Source organism: Salvelinus alpinus, chromosome 16, assembly GCF_045679555.1.
Source record: "Salvelinus alpinus chromosome 16, SLU_Salpinus.1, whole genome shotgun sequence".
NCBI lineage: Eukaryota > Metazoa > Chordata > Actinopteri > Salmoniformes > Salmonidae > Salvelinus > Salvelinus alpinus.
This window is the reverse complement of record NC_092101.1, coordinates 29366499-29387900: the sequence shown is the minus strand read 5'-3', so window position 1 is coordinate 29387900 and position 21402 is coordinate 29366499. Positions and strand designations below refer to the sequence as shown.

At 44.5% G+C, this 21402-nt stretch overlaps 1 protein-coding gene across 3 annotated transcripts in view; it reads left to right on the top strand.

Moving 5' to 3' along the window:
• LOC139541310 (E3 ubiquitin-protein ligase LNX-like) overlaps positions 1 to 21402 on the top strand; it is a 112947-nt gene that overhangs the window by 3009 nt on the left and 88536 nt on the right. For all 3 annotated transcript variants that reach the window (XM_071345819.1, XM_071345820.1, XM_071345818.1), the window contains exon 2: positions 11884 to 12468. In XM_071345819.1, the coding sequence (XP_071201920.1) occupies positions 11975 to 12468 (494 nt within the window). In that variant the 5' untranslated portion in view covers positions 11884 to 11974. The remainder of the gene's footprint in view (positions 1 to 11883; positions 12469 to 21402) is intronic.

The following is a 21402-nucleotide window of genomic DNA, read 5'->3' as shown; positions in this document are numbered from 1 at the left end:
CCATTGTAAACTACATCAAACCACATCCACTGCACACGTGCCTGGTTGCTAAATTATGTGGAGATAGGTGATCAGAACATGACAATGTTCTATTTCACACCAAGGCTTGGTGGTTATCGAGGGGGAGAGTTGGAAAGATGTTTCGCACTGAGAGAGGAGCTGTTGTCATTCACAATGGATGTATAACACCTGACTTGGTTGACTTTCTGTGTAATGAAAAGAAAATGTGTTTCCGTGCTTATGTCATAGATATATTTGGGAAAGTGAACGGACTGAATGCAAGCATACAAGGGAAATACAAAAACATTCTACAGATGAGTGACCGAATCAGTGGATTCAGAGGAAATAATTTTTATACCCCCATAGCTGTGCATGTTTCTAACAGACAATCAGAAATACTGTTAGAATGTTTTCAATTGTGAATGCCATAGCCCCAAATAAAAAAGTCAACATTAGCTGTTAATTACATTTTTTGTTATATGTTTGGGTTTGCGAGAATCTTCTGATATCAAAATGGTGTCCTGTACTAAAAAAGTTTGGGAACCCCTTGAGTATGTTGACAGGGTGTGTTGACAGGGCGTGTGTTCATGTGTTCATGGTGTCTTGTTCTCAGTGTGAATATATTTGATATTGTCCTTGTATATTATCTTATTCCCATTTTCTCTCTCAATTGCTATGTTTGACCTACAGTCTCCTTGTGTGTCCCTTAACCTCAACATGTCATGATTATCTGCAGTGTGACACATTCATTATTAATTTGGCTGTTTATGTAACGGACGTTCTCCTCCTCTTCGTCTGAAGAGGAGGAGTAGGGATTGGACCAAAGCGCAGCGTGAAATGTTGACATAACGATATTTATTAAAGTAAAGACGTAACACGAAAACACTTTAACAAACTACAAAACAAATAAACGACGTAGACAGACCTGAACTTGAGCACTTACATAAACACAAAGAACGCACGAACAAGAACAGACTACACAAACGAAACAGTCCCGTGTGGTAACACATACAGACACGAGATACAATCACCCACAAACAAACAGTGAGAACATCCTTCCTTAATATGGTTCTCAATCAGAGGAAATGTCAAACACCTGCCTCTAATTGAGAACCATATCAGGCAACCCATTTAAACAAACATAGAAACACATAACATAGAATGACCACCCCAACTCACGCCCTGACCAACTAAACACATACAAAAATAAGAGAAAACAGGTCAGGAACGTGACAGTTTATAAAAAATCTGCTTTATGATCACCTGATTTCATCATGGGGCACAAGTGGGTTTCTATGTTATTACCCACGGTGCCCCTCTCTGTTATTGCTGCTCTGAGCATGTGTGTTTGGAGGAGGAACACGGGGCTGTGGAATGCTCTGCCTGTGACGAACATGTCGGAACAGCCCTGCCTGCCTGGCTCAGACAACACACTGAACCTACCGGCCTGGGAACCTGCAGGGCCAGGCATAACATACCATACTCTGGCTATGTGAGCTGTTAACTCCTTGAAGAACCAGGCATAACATACCATACTCTGGCTATGTGAGCTGTTAACTCCTTGAAGAACCAAGCATAACATACCATACTCTGGCTATGTGAGCTGTTAACTCCTTGAAGAACCAGGCATAACATACCATACTCTGGCTATGTGAGCTGTTAACTCCTTGAAGAACCAAGCATAACATACCATACTCTGGCTATGTGAGCTGTTAACTCCTTGAAGAACCAGGCATAACATACCATACTCTGGCTATGTGAGCTGTTAACTTCTTGAAGAACCAGGCATAACATACCATACTCTGGCTATGTGAGCTGTTAACTCCTTGAAGAACCAGGCATAACATACCATACTCTGGCTATGTGAGCTGTTAACTCCTTGAAGAACCAGGCATAGGTTAGTAGAGAAGCAGTACAGTAAATGGGACATTCATTATGTCCACTGTAGCATGCACATTGCACTCATGCTGTTCCATTCCACATGACATACACATAGTTACATGTCAAAGTATACTCTGATCCCCATGTGCTGTATATGCCTACAGTTTGTTTCTGCGTGGGTGAGGGACAGGATGTGTTTTTTATGGAACTGTAATTGGTGTGCTTTTGAAAGGTTTAGATTTGTCAGGTCAACGCAGGTTTTTGTGGATTAGTGTCACTGCCTTTTGTTGTGCTAGCAGGATGTGCATTAGCTGCATTAGTTTACATTATCATAGGAGTATGGGACAAATTTACAGAGCTACACACTGATATACTGCAGACATTTAAATGCTGACAGTAACACACTTAACTTGTCAAAAGGTTGTTTTTCAACCAGAGCCATAAGGAAAAGAGCTGAGTAAGCACTGGGTTGTATCATTACTAACTCATCAACTCACACTGTATCACACGGTCATTGGAGATACACACTGACCAATGTGTGTGAGACTGTTTGTGCATTGTATGATTGTCTGTGTAATGTGTACGGTATGTGAGCCGTTTGTATTCATGAGTCATTGGATTAAGTCTCGTGTGAGTGGTTCTGGCCTCTGTCTACATTTAATGGTTTCCTTATGCCATCGTTCATCGTCTTTCCTCCCTGAATGTTGGGCAAAGGTTACCCTGGTTACACAAAGGACTGTCTCTAGAAAATGGATGATTTAATTAAACGTGGTGTGAACAAAAGCCAATGAAGAAAGTCCAATCAAACTGATACTTTAGAAAGGCTGAGGCTTAATTTCTCTTTCTTATTAATCATGTAGGCCTGGTTATTGGATGGCTGGTGAGGTGGGCTTTAGCCTGGTCACGTTTCAGCCTGTCATGGCCATCAGCTGTGTGTCACTCTCTATTTCCCTCCAGAGCAGGTTAGAGCAGGGTGGGTTGGAGCTCCCCGGGGGTGGTTCTGTGACGCCATGTTGTCACTCTGAGGATTAACACTGAGATAATGATCTCTGGGAGGTGTTCCCCGGGCACGGGTGTGTCTCCTCTGAGTGCTTTGTTGCGTGTGTGTGTGTGTGTGTGTGTGTGTGTGTGTGTGTGTGTGTGTGTGTGTGTGTGTGTGTGTGTGTGTGTGTGTGTGTGTGTGTGTGTGTGTGTGTGTGTGTGTGTGTGTGTGTGTGTGTGTGTGTGTGTGTGTGTGTGTGTGTGTGTGTGTGTGTGTGTTTGTGAATGTAAACCTCTGAGATTTTACTGTTTTATTACACAAAGGCATTGCTTTGGTTAATGAGTTCCAGATACTGCAGAGGACTCTGTGACTGATTGTTCTGCTGCCGTTGTCTGTATAGACTACACATATATTAAACATGTATACATTCTATTACCTCTATATTGTACTCTTCTTCTTAACCTGCGTCTTCGCGAGAGAGAGTGAGAGAGTGAGTTCTTCTGAGTTCTGCAAAATGTTTTAATTAGAGTTGGATAAACAAGTGACATCAATAAGGGATCATAGCTTTACCTGGATTCACCTGGTCAGTTAATGTAGATAAACTTGAATTTTTAACCTCAACATCTTCAATCCAAATCAAAATTCCATGCCTAAAACCTTGATTTTGGACCAAACTACCTGAATGGACTATTACTACCAAGGACTATAAAGAAAAAACGTCTAACAAACCAAACCCTGCAGAAGAAACACAGCGGAACCTGGAAATACCATCCAACACAACACTGAGTAATGTTCAGCCTAAACCCACTTCGGAAGCCACAAAGTAAAAGACAATAATCTCTACATAATTTTGTTATATAAAGCTTAATAAATAAGGCTACTGAGCTACCAAGCTGCTAGGACAGAAATGACCTGGCTGCAGCTTTAATGGCTTATCCCTGTGGAGAGGTCATTACAATACAGTACCCCATGGATATTAAAGAAACACTGCAAGGAATAAGTACAAACAAACTCCTCAAGGACAATCCAGAGACACTATTTGCTGACTGCTACAAAGAGGGGAATGTAAGCAACATCATTTCCCACACAGACCATCCCCTGGCATGGCGCAGTGCTATAAGAGCACACTACCCCTATGTCAAGAGAGAGGGTATTGGCCCAGGGTGGAAACTCTAGAATACTAGACATTGAGGAAATTTAAACAACCTCTGTCAACGTGTACAATTCTGAGGCAGTAATGGTGCAGGGCATCCTCATGCAGTTCCAGCAGGACTTTTACAGGATCAAAGAGAGAGCACAGCAGGAAAAGATCTCTCTCTGTGACGACTTCACCATCCTGAGTCTGATCACACCTCTTCAAACTGTCCTGCAGACGAGGATAGTCACCCCCCCAGCACTGAACCCACCCAGGTCCCACAACTGCACTGCTCCTCCATCATTGAGGGGGATAAATTCACAGAGCTGGAGAGAGACATGGTGGAGCTCAGAGAGTTAGTCCACACAATCCAAACAGAACAAACCCACAAAACAGACCAGCACAGCAACACCCCCCAACAAGACCCGGAGGGCAGAAGGTGGAGCTGGACGGCTGTCTGAGAGAGATGGCTGCTCTACGGACTGAGGTGAGACAACTTAAATAGGCACACATGGCACTGAAGGAGGAGGTGACTAAGCTGTGGTGTGACAGAGAGCAGGACACTCCCCCAGAGAAGCCAGCAGAACAGCCCACCTCAGACCCGGACCACAACCTCAACGGGACAGATACCACAGGACCCACCAACCCAACAGACCCCACCCCCTCCTAACAGCCCCCCTGTCAGCTCCACTGATAGCTCTCTTGACAACCCCAACACATCCACTGAGAACACACAAAAGCCAGAGATTGTGCTCCTCATTGACTCAAATGGCAAATACATACAAGAGGATAAACTTTTTCCCAAACACAAAGTGGCTAAACTCTGGTGCCCAAACACTAGGCATGCCCTGGAGCTGTTGTCAGAGGACAGACTAGGGTCACCCAGCCACATAATTCACAAAGGTACAAATGACCTGAGGGCCCAACAGGAACGGGTGGCCACAGCACTCACTTTCCCCAACGCACAAGTGGTTATCGCCACACTGCTACCATGAAAGACGTTCACCCTGCCACTATACAGTGTGTGAATGCAAGCATTACACAAGATTTGGGCTCAAAACTTAATGTCTACTTGGCACACCACTCCACCCTGGACTTGAACAACCTTTATGACCAGGTCCACCTCTACAAGGCAGCAATCCCAACTTTTGCAAGGACCCTGAAGGACGTCACCCTCAACCATAGCCCTAGCAACTCACACAGGAGCAAAAGAGCAATGAACACCCCGCCCAGACCAGCGAAACACCCTCCCAGACCTGCAAGACCCCTCCTGAAGGACCTGCACCCACGCCAAGAGGACCTACACCCAGACCACAGCATCACCAGCCACACCCCAACCAGCTAAGACAACCCCAAGCAAACCCTGGCCACACTCTATATACTGTAGGCCCCCCATATCAGACCTATGCCCCTTCTGCCCACCCCATGCCCCCAGCCCCTGCGGCAAGGACCTCAACATGACAGTAGGACATATGGCCAGGCCGTGAGCAGAGCAATAGGCCCAACCCCCACTATTACACCCACCCAAGCCCCATCCTGCGACCTAAGAGGTATGTATCAGATGCTCAACATGCTCTGCTCAGACCTACTGTGATGGTCCAGGCCTAAACCACACAAAAACAACACTAGACACTATGGAACACAAAGCTTTTACTATCTCATCCTGGAATATACAAGGTCTGAGGTCATCTGCCTTTAGCCTGAAGAGCAGGAACACAGACTTCATCAAATAAATTTGAAATACAGACATTGTCATACTACAAGAAACATGGAATAAAGGAGACGGACCCACTGGTTGCCCTCTAGGTTAGAGAGCTGGTAGTCCCATCCACCAAACTAACAGGTCTGAAACAGGGGAGAGACTCAGGGGGTATGCTAATTTGATATAGAGCAGACCTAACCCACTCTATTAAATTAGTCAAAACAGGAACATTTTACATCTGGCTAGAAATTAATAAGGAAATAATCTCAACAGAGAAAAATGTCCTCATGTGTGCTACCTATATCCCCATACTTAAACGATGACAGCTTCTCCATCCTAGAGGGGGAGATCAACAATTTCCAGGCCCAGGGACATGTACTAGTCTGTGGCCACCTAAATGCCAGAACTGGATAAGAACCTGACACCCTCAGCACACAGGGGGACAAACACCTACCTGGAGGTGAAAGCATTCCCTCCCACACATGCCCCCATAGACACTACCATGACAACATAACTAACAAAAACGGGTCACAACTCCTGCAGCTCTGCTGGACGCTTGGTATGTACATAGTCAATGGTAGGCTTCGAGGGGACTCCTATGGTAGGTACACATATAGCTCATCTCTTGGCAGTAGTACTGTAGACTACTTTATCACTGACCTCAACCCAGAGTATCTTACAACGTTCACAGTTAGTCCATTGGCACCCCTATCAGACCACAGCAAAATCACACTCTACTTGAACAGAGCTTTGCTCAATCATGAGGCATCAAAGCCAAGGGAACTGAACAATATTAAGAAATGCTATAGCAGGAAGGAAAGTAGTGTGGAAATCTACCAAAAAAACAATTGGTCAACAACAAATTCAATCCCTTCCAGACAATTTCCTGGACAAAATGTTTCACTCTAATAGTGAAAGTGTAAACTTGCCAGTAGAAAATCTAAAGAGTATATTTGACCTTTCAGCTTCACTATCAAATCTAAAAATGTCAAGCAGACAACCTAAGAAAATTAACAACAATGACAATTGGTTTGATGAAGAATGCAAAAACCTGAGAAGGAAATTGAGAAACTTATCCAACTAACACCTTCACTATGGTGAATCACTAAAACAATACAGAAATACACTACGGAAAAAGAAGGAACAGCAAGTCAGAAATAAGTTCAATGTAATTGAAGAATCCATAGACTCTAACCACTTCTGGAAAAACACTAAACAAACAACAAAATGAAGAGTTATATATCCAAAACGGAGATGTATGGATAAATCACTTCCCCAATCATTTTGGCTCTATAACAAGGAACAAGGAACAAACAGCAAAAACATATACATGATCAAATACAAATCTTAGAATCAACTATTAAAGACTACCAGAACCCATTAGATTCTCCAAACACATTGAATGAACTACAGGACAAAATATAAACCCTCCAACCCAAAAAGGCCTGTGGGATTGATGGTATCCTAAATAAATGATAAATTATACAGACCACAAATTCCAATTGACTATACTTTAACTCTTTAACATCACCCTCAGCTCTGGCATATTCCCCATTATTTGGAACCAAGGACTGATCACCCCAATCCACAAAAGTGGAGACACATTTGACACCAATAACTACCGCAGGATATGCGTCAACAGCAACCTTGGGAAAATCCTCTGCATTATCATTAAAAGCAGACTCATACATTTCCTCAGTGAAAGCAATATACTGAGCAAATGTCAAATTGGCTATTTACCAAATTACCATACGACAGACCACGTATTCACCCTGCACACCCTAATTGACAAAAAAACAAACCAAAAACAAAGGCAAAGTCTTCTCATGCATTGTTGATTTCAAAAAAGCTTTCGACTCAATTTGGCATGAGGGCCTGCTATACAAATTGATGGAAAGTGGTGTTGGGGGGAAACATACAACATTACAAAATCCATGTACACAAACAACAAGTGTGCGGTTAAAATTGGCAAAAAACTCACACATTTCATTCCACAGAGCCGGGGTCTGAGACAGAGATGCAGCTTAAGCCACACCCTCTTCAACATATATATCATCGAATTGGCGAGCGCACTAGAACAGTCTGCAGCACCCAGCCTCACCCTACTAGAATCTGAAGTCAAATGCCTACTGTTTGCTGATGATCTGGTGCTTATGACCCCAGGGCCTACAGCAGCACATAGATCTTCTGCACAGATTCTGTCAGACCTGGGCCCTGACAGTAAATCTCAGTAAGACAAAAATAATGGTGTTGCAAAAAAATGTCCAGTTGCCAGGACCACAAATATAAATTCCATCTAGACACCCATGCCTTAGAGCACACAAAAACGATACATACCATGACCTAAAAAGCCGCGCTACAGGTAACTTCCACAAAGCTGTGAACAATCTGAAAGACAAGAAGAGCCTTCTATGCCATCAAAAGGAACTATGCCATCAACAATTCAACATACCAATTAGGATCTGGCTAAAAAGACTTGAATCAGTTATGGAAACCCATTGCCCTTCATGGTTGTGAGGTCTGGGGTCCGCTCACCAACCAAGAATTCACAAAATGGAAAAACACCAAATTGAGAATCTGCATGTAGAATTCTGCAAAAAATATCCTCTTTGCACAAAGTAAAACACCAAATAATGCATGCAGAACAGAATTAGGCCGATACCTGTTAATGATCAAAATCCAGAAAAGAGCCGTTAAATTCTATAACAATCTAAAATGAAGCGATTCCCAAACTTTCCATAACAAAGCCATCACCTACAGAGAAATGAACCTGGAGAAGAGCCCCCGAAGCAAGTTGGCCCTGGGGCTCTGTTCACAAACACAAACAGACCCCACAGAGCCCCAGGACAACAACACAATTAGACCCAACCAAATAATGAGAAAATAAAAAGATAATTACTTGACATATTGGAAAGAATTTACAAATAAAACAGAGCGAAACAGAGCAAACTATCAAGGCCAAAATGCACTTCCTAACCTCCTGCCAAATGTATGACCATATTAGAGGCACTTTTTTCCCTCAGATTACACAGATCCACAAAGAAGACGGAGACAGGGAGAGACGGAGAGGCGGAAGGACGAAGAGACGGAGACAGGGAGAGACAGAGACAGAGAGATGGAGACAGGGAGAGACTGAAACAGGGAGAGACGGAGAGACGGAGACAGGGAGAGACAGAGAGACAGAAAGATGGAGACAGCGACAGGGAGAGACGGAGAGATGGAGACAGGGAGAGACGGAGACAGGGAGACAGAGAGAGACGGAGAGGCGGAAAGACGAAGAGACGGAGACAGGGAGAGAAGGAGATAGGGAGAGACGGAGAGGCGGAAAGACGAAGAGACGGAGACAGGGAGAGACGGAAACAGGGAGAGACGGAGACAGGGAGACAGGGAGAGATGGAGAGACAGAGAGATGGAGACAGAGACAGGGAGAGACGGAGAGAGGGAGAGAGGGAGACGGAGAAAGGGAGAGACCGGGACAGAGAGAGGGAGAGATTGAGAGAGGGAGAGAGAGACAGAGAGAGGCAGAGACAGCGAGAGAGATAGACAGAGAGAGGGAAAGACAGAAAGAGGGAAAGACAGAAAGAGGGAGAGACAGAGACAGCGAGAGGGAGAGACATAGAGAGGGAGAGGGAGAGACAGGGACAGAGAGAGGGAGAGAGAGAGAGAGAGATACGGAGAGACAGAGAGACGGATAGAGAGAGACGGAGAGAGGGAGAGACCGAGAGAGAAAGGGAGAGACAGAGAGAGACGGAGAGAGGGAGAGACAGAGAGAGGTAGAGACAGATAGAGGTAGAGACAGATAGAGGTAGAGACAGATAGAGGGAGAGTGAAGAAGAGCAGGACATGGCTGGTCTTCTCCATAGCAGGTACCTGAGAGTAGCAGGGCCCACCCCGGGAGCTCACAGCGGCCCACCGCGGGAGCTCCAGCTTTGTTATAGTCTGGTTCAGCTTCTGTTATTACCACAGTCCTCCTCCCAGACACACACAGCAAACAGTCAGAACTCACAACTCTCCCTCTTATGTAGGCTAAGGCCTGTGTGTGTGTGTTTACAACTAGGTGATGTGTACTCTGTCCATGTTTATGTGCGAGTGTGTATGTCTGGGTGTGTACAGTATAGGCACGTGTGGGCACGTCTATGTTTGTGGGCATGCCTGTTAGTGTACAGTATGTGCACCATTTACAGTCATTGGTGTGGATGTGTGTATGTGCTTCAGCTCAGGTACTGAATGACCTCTGTGACAGTCAGGTATATCCCCTTTGGAAGGCTATGGAGCGTGTCATGGAAACTGTCTCAGTACCTGCTGGGTTCTCACATGACTGCCAACCACACACACAGATGGAGAGGTGTACTATAGGTTATAGAGAACATCACACACTATAGAAAAGGTTCTCTCTTATATGACATACTTTGTGCTTGATTAGTCAATGTCCATTACAGTACAGTACATTGATGCTCAGTGAATTGAAACCCAATAAGGTTAGTTGATGTCAGTCAATGTCCTGTCGGATTATCTATAACATCATCAGCCAAAGTGATAGCCAATCAGGAGTTGCTTCAGAAAAATGGGCCATAAGGGTGCCAAAAAGATGGCTGTTGCCAGGGTGATGTAGTCCTTGGATGCCAGTCGTCTCTGGCCATCTGTTCAGGATGGTGTGCCAGGGGAAACCGCCTGTCTCAGAGTTGACGTAGTGATACTACAGTCCCAACCTACCTCTCATGAACATGGCATACTGTTTAAATGTACACACAGTGTATTTTGAGAGGTATTTGAAACTGTATATATTTCAGATGTAGGATCTTGTCACGTTGTATAAATGATTGGAGACAGGCGTAGGAATACGTAATAGGGGGTTTTAATACTCCACCAAAAATACAACATGCCATGAAAAGGCACAGGGACGAAGCCCAAAACAAACACATATACAAAAACACACGGATGTGACCCAAACAAAAGAGCGAGGTAAAACCGCTAATAAATACAAGGGATGAGACCCGCAATACACTAGGCGGGGTGAGACCCGTAATAACCAATGCACAACAATACATGGGACGAGATCCGTAATAACAAGTGCACAATACACGCAGCACGAAAGCCGAAACAACAAAGCACAGGTACTCACAAGACCAACGGACATGGGAACAATAACCGACAAGACAATGGTGAACAAAGGGCACATATATACAACTACTAATCAGGGGAATTGGAATCAGGTGTGCGTAATGAGACAGTTCAGTGACGCCTAGAGGCCGGTGACGTAGACCTCCAAGACTGGTGCACGGAATGAGGAGCAGTACAAGGGGAATCCGTGAGAGATCTTAATTTAAGCCAGTTTGCTACAGCAGGAAAATGATTCTGCAGCAATGGGAAATGTGGATTATTATGTGGATTATAATTAATGGAAATGTTCTTCAGGGGTTGATACATTTTTAATGTCGGACGTTTTAAAGTGGAAATTACAAACTTTAGAAGCCTTTTTAAAGCTCAAATACACTACAAGTTTGCATTTCCTGCTGTGCAGGAACATTCTCAGCAAAGAGTGATCAAATTACGGTCCTGTTTCTGTATGTCCCACACGGTACACATGTATTGAATCTGAATAGCTGCAGACAGTAAAGTGTGTGCCATAGATTATTTCTCTCTCTGTGTGTTTGGTGTTGGGATAGGGAGTATTGATGTTTCTGTAGCCAGAGAGAAAATGAGTTTCTCAGTAGTTGGATATCAGTCTTCTCTGCCAGAAGAGAAACATCGACATCAAAAGGAGTGAAATGAGAAAAGAGTCATTAGTTCTGATGCTATTCTCACAGTGGCTGGATTGCTGCTCAGTATTTCACTGCTTTGTGTGTGTGTGTGTGTGTGTGTGTGTGTGTGTGTGTGTGTGTGTGTGTGTGTGTGTGTGTGTGTGTGTGTGTGTGTGTGTGTGTGTGTGTGTGTGTGTGTGTGTGTGTGTGTGTGTGTGTGTGTGTGTGTGTGTGTGTCTGTGTGTGTGTGTGTGTGTGTGTGTGTCTGTGTGTCTGTGTGTGTGTGTGTGTGTGTCTGTGTGTCTGTGTGTGTGTGTGTCTGCCTGCCTGCTTATGTTCATATGCAACAGCAAGTTCTCTAGCTCATCTCACAGAATACTAGGATTATGAACAGCTTCCAGCTTGAAACAATATCAATGCCGCTCTCTGTCTCTCTATACAGCTCCATGGACCTCTACATTCAGTGAAATTCACCTGATCCCCCACAGCACCAAACCAAGCCTCCCTCGGCCAAACTTAGCCCCGCCCTCTTCATGAGTAGCCAGGAGGAGGTGCCTGAGGTGCCTGAGATTGCCATGGCATCATCACCCCCACCACAACCACCCCCACCACGACCACCCCCACCACGACCACCACCACCTGCCATGATTGGCTACGGCGGACTGGAGTCACCTCCCCCTGACCTGTGCCAGACGTGCGGCCAGAGACACCTGATAGAGGAGAATCATGAGTACCTGTACCGAGACGAGGTGGACGATGACCTCATGTGTCATATCTGTCTGCAGCCACTCATCAGGCCGCTGGACACGCCCTGCGGACACACCTACTGCCAGGAGTGTCTGACCAGCTTCCTGCTGGAGAGTGACTTCTGCCCCGTGGACCGCACCCATCTCATGCTGCAGAACTGCCGCAAATCCAGCCTGCTGGTGCACAAGCTACTGGACAAGCTGGCCGTGGCCTGCCCCTTCTCTGACCACTGCACCGATACACTGCCCCGAGGAGAGTTGGGGGCTCACATCAAGAACAGGTAGGTCCCGTACCCAAACACACCCTAACCCACTATGTACTGGAATAACATTTCTACTGTAATAACATATTACCCCAACACACCCTAACACAATATCTACTGTAATAACATATTACCCCAACACACCCTAACACAATATCTACTGTAATAACATATTACCCCAACACACCCTAACACAATATCTACTGTAATAACATATTACCCCAGCACACCGTAACCCACTATCTACTGTAATAACATATTAGCCCAACACACCTTAGCCCACTGCACAGACACCCTGCCTCAAGGAGAGATGGAGGCTCACATCAAGAACAGGTAGCAGAAACACTGAAAACCCCAACATGCATTTACACACTTGAAGAGGAGTGTGTAAATGTCTCTCTAAATGTCTCTCAGTCTCTCTACTGTAAGAGCAGAGAGACTTCCTCACCCACTGTATACACAGAGTGACTATACTGTATGTTTTCCTAAATATGGTTAGATATTGCAGCACCCATAATAACAGCTGCATGTGTTTTTGTGTGTTCTGTTCTCCTCATCTGCTCCTCTCTCTCAGGGCTCATAATGTTGTTGTGATAAAACTGTGTTGACCTCCAGTTAACATACACACCAAACATCCCTATTGTCTCCCTCCCCTCCAGTCCCAGGGGGAGAGAGTACACTCCTCACCCTGGCTCTTTCATCTGAACCAGCCTAGCCCCTCTGTTTACATATCATTAAAGAGCCAGAGGTTTGACTGCTCGTTGTTCAGTGTCTGGGCTCCTCACTTCATTAGCGCGCGTTAACACACTGTTAGCCCAGAGGCCTGGGAGATAATTACAAGTGCATCTCCATAGCTATGCACTACTACTGTACAACAATGTGTTTCCCATTGAACTGAATATTGATAGTGATTGCATAACCACCTCTATCTCCTGATGCTGCAATCCCCTCAAAGTTGACCACCTTTCTCTTCCCTTCTCCTCCCCCATATTCATCCTCTGGTGTCCTGGGTCTCCCACTTACTTCTCCCTCCTCCCTTTTCTCTCTCTATCTCTCCCTAGGCTCCCAGGTTTCCTCTCCGTTTCTTTCATGGTGTGTGAGTGTTGTATTGCGGTGTGTGGAGGTGATGTGATGTGAGTGGGCTGGGGGTCTCTGGGGACCAGCTCCTCTCTGGGATAGTCAGGAGGAGTCAGGAGGCGTTATTTATCTGTGGAGGGGAGAGGCTACGTCCTAGGGGGAAGATAAGAGGCACTCTGTCTTGACTGGGGATGCCCATCCAGCCTGATTCACACTCTTCATAAGGTCATACTGGTAGTTGAACTTTGGTCCTGTCTGCTTGTGGTAGTGGTTGTGCGTTTTCTGTTCAGTGTTTGTGGTCTTGTGTTTGTGGTTGTGTTTGTGTTTGCGGTCCAGTAATTGTGGTTGTGTCCTTGTGGTCATGCAGGATCGCAAGTATGTGTTATGTTTATGATGCAGTGTTTAATGTCGTAAGTCATTAGGTGTGTGTTTATGATGCAGTGTTTAATGTCATAAGTCATTAGGTGTGTGTTTATGATGCAGTGTTTAATGTCGTAAGTCATTAGGTGTGTGTTTATGGTGCAGTGTTTAATGGCGTAAGTCATTAGGTGTGTGTTTATGGGCAGGTGTTATAGCCTGTGTTTTGCTTACAAATAATTTTACAGTGAGTTTTCCATGTAAGTTTATAAAGTGCCTTTCCCAGTGAAAATATGTGAACTATTTGTACTTTAGCGTGTGTGTAGTTACAATGATTGTGTTTAGATTTTGCTGCTATTCTCTTTTTATTATCCATGCATAGTCACTTTAACTCTACCTCAATTACCTCAAGTAACCGGTGCCCCCGCACATTGACTCTGTACCGGTATCCCCTGTATTTAGCCTCGGATTTGTTATTTTACTGCTGCTCTTTAAATATTTGTTACATTTATTTCGTATTTTTTACTTATCTATTTTTTACTTAACACATATTTTCTTAAAACTGCATTGTTGGTTAAGGGCTTGAAAGTAAGCATTTCACTGTAAGGTCTACTACACCTGTTGTATTCGGCTCATGTGACAAATAACATTTGATTTGATTTGATTGTTGTATTTGTCCGTTCATATTTCGGACAGGCCATTGGGTTGTTAGCTTGTCCAGGCAGGTGTGCATTGATTCCTCCCATGTTTGGTGGTGCTATGCCTGTAGCCTGGTTTTTCATGCCTCTCAGTATACGTACACGCTGTTTGGGGAGTGCTGTCTACGTAATGTGGGATTGGAGAGGGATTTGTCTAAATTCAGATTACCCCGCAAAAGACAAGTAAATAACTTTGTCAAAGCATGTGATAAACAGAAAGTTACAAATCCCTTTGCGTGCCGATGCGTTTTGTGAGTTGCGTATTGGTGAGATTTAGGTCATTGTTTTGTGTTCATACACGGTGAGAATCCCAAAAAGTACCCAGTATAGTCCACTATGGGCCCTGGTCAAAAGTAGTGCACTATAAAGGGAATATGGTGCCATTTGGGACACAGCTGTGACCCTGTGGACATGAAAATAGATTTGATTATTGTCTGTCAATATGGATAGCCAGTTCTAGAGGATGTGTGCTTGAATGCTTGGGTCTGTGTGCATGTGTATGTACTGAATGCTAACGTGCAGGCCTGTGTATTTGTGTTGTGTATGTACTGAATGCTAACGTGCAGGCCTGTGTGTTTGTGTTGTGTATGTACTGAATGCTAATGTGCAGGCCTGTGTGTTTGTGTTGTGTATGTACTGAATGCTTACGTGCAGGCCTGTGTGTTTGTGTTGTGTATGTACTGAATGCTTACGTGCAGACCTGTGTGTTTGTGTTGTGTATGTACTGAATGCTTACATGCAGGCCTGTGTGTTTGTGTTGTGTATGTACTGAATGTTTACGTGCAGAATTGTGTGTTTGTGTTGTGTATGTACTGAATGCTTACATGCAGGCCTGTGTGTTTGTGTTGTGTATGTACTGAATGCTAATGTGCAGGCCTGTGTGTTTGTGTTGTGTATGTACTGAAAGCTTACATGCAGGCCTGTGTGTTTGTGTTGTGTATGTACTGAATGCTAATGTGCAGGCCTGTGTGTTTGTGTTGTGTATGTACTGAATGCTTACATGCAGTTAACGTGCAGGCCTGTGTGTTTGTGTTGTGTATGTACTGAATGCTAACGTGCAGGCCTGTGTATTTGTGTTCTGTATGTACTGAATGCTAACGTGCAGGCTTGTGTGTTTGTGTTGTGTATGTACTGAATGCTAATGTGCAGGCCTGTGTGTTTGTGTTGTGTATGTACTGAATGCTTACATGCAGGCCTGTGTGTTTGTGTTGTGTATGTACTGAATGCTTACATGCAGGCCTGTGTGTTTGTGTTGTGTATGTACTGAATGCTTACGTGCAGACCTGTGTGTTTGTGTTGTGTATGTACTGAATGCTTACATGCAGGCCTGTGTGTTTGTGTTGTGTATGTACTGAATGTTAACGTGCAGGCCTGTGTGTTTGTGTTGTGTATGTACTGAATGCTAATGTGCAGGCCTGTGTGTTTGTGTTGTGTATGTACTGAATGCTTACATGCAGGCCTGTGTGTTTGTGTTGTGTATGTACTGAATGGTTACATGCAGGCCTGTGTGTTTGTGTTGTGTATGTACTGAATGCTTACGTGCAGGCCTGTGTGTTTGTGTTGTGTATGTACTGAATGTTAACGTGCAGGCCTGTGTGTTTGTGTTGTCTATGTACTGAATGCTTACGTGCAGGCCTGTGTGTTTGTGTTGTGTATGTACTCAATGCTTACATGCAGGCCTGTGTGTTTGTGTTGTGTATGTACTGAATGTTAACGTGCAGGCCTGTGTGTTTGTGTTGTGTATGTACTGAATGCTAACGTGCAGGCCTGTGTATTTGTGTTCTGTATGTACTGAATGCTAACGTGCAGGCTTGTGTGTTTGTGTTGTGTATGTACTGAATGCTAATGTGCAGGCCTGTGTGTTTGTGTTGTGTATGTACTGAATGCTAACGTGCAGGCCTGTGTGTTTGTGTTGTGTATGTACTGAATGCTAACGTGCAGGCCTGTGTGTTTGTGTTGTGTATGTACTGAATGCTAACGTGCAGGCTTGTGTGTTTGTGTTGTGTATGTACTGAATGCTAATGTGCAGGCCTGTGTGTTTGTGTTGTGTATGTACTGAATGCTAACGTGCAGGCTTGTGTGTTTGTGTTGTGTATGTACTGAATGCTAATGTGCAGGCCTGTGTGTTTGTGTTGTCTATGTACTGAATGCTTACATGCAGGCCTGTGTGTTTGTGTTGTGTATGTACTGAATGCTAACGTGCAGGCTTGTGTGTTTGTGTTGTGTATGTACTGAATGCTAATGTGCAGGCCTGTGTGTTTGTGTTGTGTATGTACTGAATGCTAATGTGCAGGCCTGTGTGTTTGTGTTGTGTATGTACTGAATGCTAACGTGCAGGCTTGTGTGTTTGTGTTGTGTATGTACTGAATGCTAATGTGCAGGCCTGTGTGTTTGTGTTGTCTATGTACTGAATGCTTACATGCAGGCCTGTGTGTTTGTGTTGTGTATGTACTGAATGCTAACGTGCAGGCCTGTGTGTTTGTGTTGTGTATGTACTGAATGCTTACATGCAGGCCTGTGTGTTTGTGTTGTGTATGTACTGAATGTTAACGTGCAGGCCTGTGTGTTTGTGTTGTGTATGTACTGAATGCTTACATGCAGGCCTGTGTGTTTGTGTTGTGTATGTACTGAATGCTTACATGCAGGCCTGTGTGTTTGTGTTGTGTATGTACTGAATGCTTACGTGCAGGCCTGTGTGTTTGTGTTGTGTATGTACTGAATGCTAATGTTCAGGCCTGTGTGTTTGTGTTTTGTATGTACTGAATGCTTACATGCAGGCCTGTGTGTTTGTGTTGTGTATGTACTGAATGTTTACGTGCAGAATTGTGTGTTTGTGTTGTGTATGTACTGAATGCTTACATGCAGGCCTGTGTGTTTGTGTTGTGTATGTACTGAATGCTAATGTGCAGGCCTGTGTGTTTGTGTTGTGTATGTACTGAATGCTTACATGCAGGCCTGTGTGTTTGTGTTGTGTATGTACTGAATGCTAATGTGCAGGCCTGTGTGTTTGTGTTGTGTATGTACTGAATGCTTACATGCAGGCCTGTGTGTTTGTGTTGTATATGTACTGAATGCTTACATGCAGGCCTGTGTGTTTGTGTTGTGTATGTACTGAATGCTTACATGCAGGCCTGTGTGTTTGTGTTGTGTATGTACGGAATGCTAACGTGCAGGCCTGTGTGTTTGTGTTGTGTATGTACTGAATGTTAACGTGCAGGCCTGTGTGTTTGTGTTGTGTATGTACTGAATGCTTACATGCAGGCCTGTGTGTTTGTGTTGTGTATGTACTGAATGCTTACATGCAGGCCTGTGTGTTTGTGTTGTGTATGTACTGAACGCTAACGTGCAGGCCTGTGTGTTTGTGTTGTGTATGTACTGAACGCTAACGTGCAGGCCTGTGTGTTTGTGTTGTGTATGTACTGAATGCTAATGTGCAGGCCTGTGTGTTTGTGTTGTGTATGTACTGAATGCTAACGTGCAGGCCTGTGTGTTTGTGTTGTGTATGTACTGAATGCTTACATGCAGGCCTGTGTGTTTGTGTTGTGTATGTACTGAATGCTAACGTGCAGGCCTGTGTGTTTGTGTTGTGTATGTACTGAATGCTAACGTGCAGGCCTGTGTGTTTGTGTTGTGTATGTACTGAATGCTTACATGCAGGCCTGTGTGTTTGTGTTGTGTATGTACTGAATGTTAACGTGCAGGCCTGTGTGTTTGTGTTGTGTATGTACTGAATGCTTACATGCAGGCCTGTGTGTTTGTGTTGTGTATGTACTGAATGTTAACGTGCAGGCCTGTGTGTTTGTGTTGTGTATGTACTGAATGCTTACATGCAGGCCTGTGTGTTTGTGTTGTGTATGTACTGAATGCTTACATGCAGGCCTGTGTGTTTGTGTTGTGTATGTACTGAATGCTTACGTGCAGGCCTGTGTGTTTGTGTTGTGTATGTACTGAATGCTAATGTTCAGGCCTGTGTGTTTGTGTTGTGTATGTACTGAATGCTTACATGCAGGCCTGTGTGTTTGTGTTGTGTATGTACTGAATGCTTACGTGCAGGCCTGTGTGTTTGTGTTGTCTATGTACTGAATGCTTACGTGCAGGCCTGTGTGTTTGTGTTGTGTATGTACTGAATGCTAATGTGCAGGCCTATGTGTTTGTGTTGTGTATGTACTGAATGCTTACATGCAGGCCTGTGTGTTTGTGTTGTGTATGTACTGAATGCTAATGTGCAGGCCTGTGTGTTTGTGTTGTGTATGTACTGAATGCTTACATGCAGGCCTGTGTGTTTGTGTTGTGTATGTACTGAATGCTTACATGCAGGCCTGTGTGTTTGTGTTGTGTATGTACTGAACGCTAACGTGCAGGCCTGTGTGTTTGTGTTGTGTATGTACTGAATGCTAATGTGCAGGCCTGTGTGTTTGTGTTGTGTATGTACTGAATGCTAACGTGCAGGCCTGTGTGTTTGTGTTGTGTATGTACTGAATGCTAATGTGCAGGCCTGTGTGTTTGTGTTATGTATGTGTGAGTGTGAGGTAAGTCCACCTGGCTATAAGCCAGAGAGAGGGCTGATCTCCGCTCTCTGAACTCTACAGTGACAGGTGGCCGTCCTGTCCCTGACACTACCGACCTTGCTGGCCCTGTCACTTCCTGATGTCACAGACGATGGCCTGTAATAGGCTCTCATACATTCTGCTGCTGTAATTTGACTTTTTCTACTGCATGGCAGATGGATGCCTCATCTACACCAGAACATTCCTTTTTCAAGGGGTGCATAGCAGCCACCTTACTAACCTTTGCTTTGTTGATTCCTCTAGCCTCAACTACTCTCCTTCTGGAAGACTGTTTGAGAGGAATGGAAATAGGCAAACAATATTAATATGTGAAGTGTGTGTGGGAGGTTGTGTGTGTGTGTGTGTTTCTGAGTGTGTGTTTCGGTGGTTGTGTGTGTGTGTGTGTGTGTGTGTGTGTGTGTGTGTGTGTGTGTGTGTGTGTGTGTGTGTGTGTGTGTGTGTGTGTGTGTGTGTGTGTGTGTGTGTGTGTGTGTGTGTGTGTGTGTGTTTGGGTGGTTGTGTGTGTGTTTCTGAGTGTGTGTTTGGGTGGAGGCGTGTGTGTGTTCCTGAGTGTGTCATGACTCCTTTGGGCCAGACTGGTTTTTACTTTTTCACAAACTGCATCCTGTGACAATCCAAATACCTTCATTTTCCTGCCAGCCTGTGGCCTTGTGTGGTACACACTACTTACACACCGCAGCCCAGCACATTCAACTAAACACACACACACCAGCTCACACAACTCTACCCCTAAACACACAGCACCCACACATCTCTCTCATATTTACTCATCAAATATTAATTGGGATGGGCTATTTACACCAGTTAAGCGCATTACACAGTTCCAGACAAGACAGCACTACACTGAGACTTACTCATCCTTCAGGGTCCCTAACCACTACTAACCACTACCACAGAGAGGAGAGGAGAGGAGCTGTTAGGTAGGCTGTAGAGAGGCTGTAGAGAGATGGGGACAAGAGAGAAAAAACAAAGATGAAAAGAGGAGAGCAAGAGAGGATAGAGGATAGAGGATAGAGGATAGAGGATAGCTTTAAAGGAGAGAATCAATGTGGGACAAAGTGGTAATGAAATATAGTGGGAGAGGAATTGAGAGGAGGGAGAGATGGAGAGATATAAAGGAGATAAATGAGGGAAGCCGCAAGCTTGAAGTGTTACGTGATAACATGAGTGGAGATCAAAGTTCTCTAACCACCATCGGTCGGTCACTCCCTCAGGCTTTCTATTTACAGCTGAAGAGAGGGATGACAGAGAAGAGGGAGATGAGAGGAGAGAAGGGGGCAGAGAAAGAGGAGAGATGAGAGATGACAAGATGAAAAGAGAGAGATCTATCTATCTAGCCCTGTAAACACTCAAAACAAAAACACTCTGCTTCATTTACATGTCTTCTGTCTGCTAGCTCTGTGACCAGCCCTTATGTAACACCTTAAGGTACCCAACTTTATTAATCAATACAGTGCCCCTCCCCCCATGACGTCCTGCAGGTTAGCGTTTTCCGTCATGAATCTTGTTCTGGAGGCAGCTCTGCTGAGTTGTCACCTAACCCTAACCTTAACTCTAACCTTACCACACTGCTAACCCTAATGCCTAACCCTATCCTTCAATTTAGGTAACTTTTACAATATAGCCAATTCTTACAATACACTACATGGCCAAAAGTATTTGAGAAACCCACTAAAGGTTATTAGGTACACTACATATACAAAAGTATGTGGACACCCCTTCAAATTAGTGGATTCTGTTATTTCAGCCACACTCATTGCTGACAGGTGTATAAAATCGAGCACACAGCCATGCAATCATATTGCAAACATTGGCAGTAGAATGGCCTTACTGAAGAGCTCAGTGACTTTCAATGTGGCACCGTTATAGAATTCCACCTATCCAACAAGTGGATATGTGCTAGAGCTGCCCAGGTCAACTGTAAGTGCTTTTATTGTGAAGTGGAAATGTCTGGGAGCAAAAACGGCTCAGCCGTGAAGTGGTAGGCCACACAAGCTCACAGAATGGGCCGCCAAGTGCAGAAGTGCGTAGCGTTTAAAAATGGTCTGTCCTCCGTTGCAACATTTACATTTACATTTAAGTCATTTAGCAGACGCTCTTATCCAGAGCGACTTACAAGTTGGTGCATTCACCTTATGATGTCCAGTGGAACAACCACTTTACAATAGTGCATCTAACTCTAAGGGGGGGGGGGGGGGGGGGGGGTTAGAAGGATTACTTTATCCTATCCTAGGTATTCCTTAAAGAGGTGG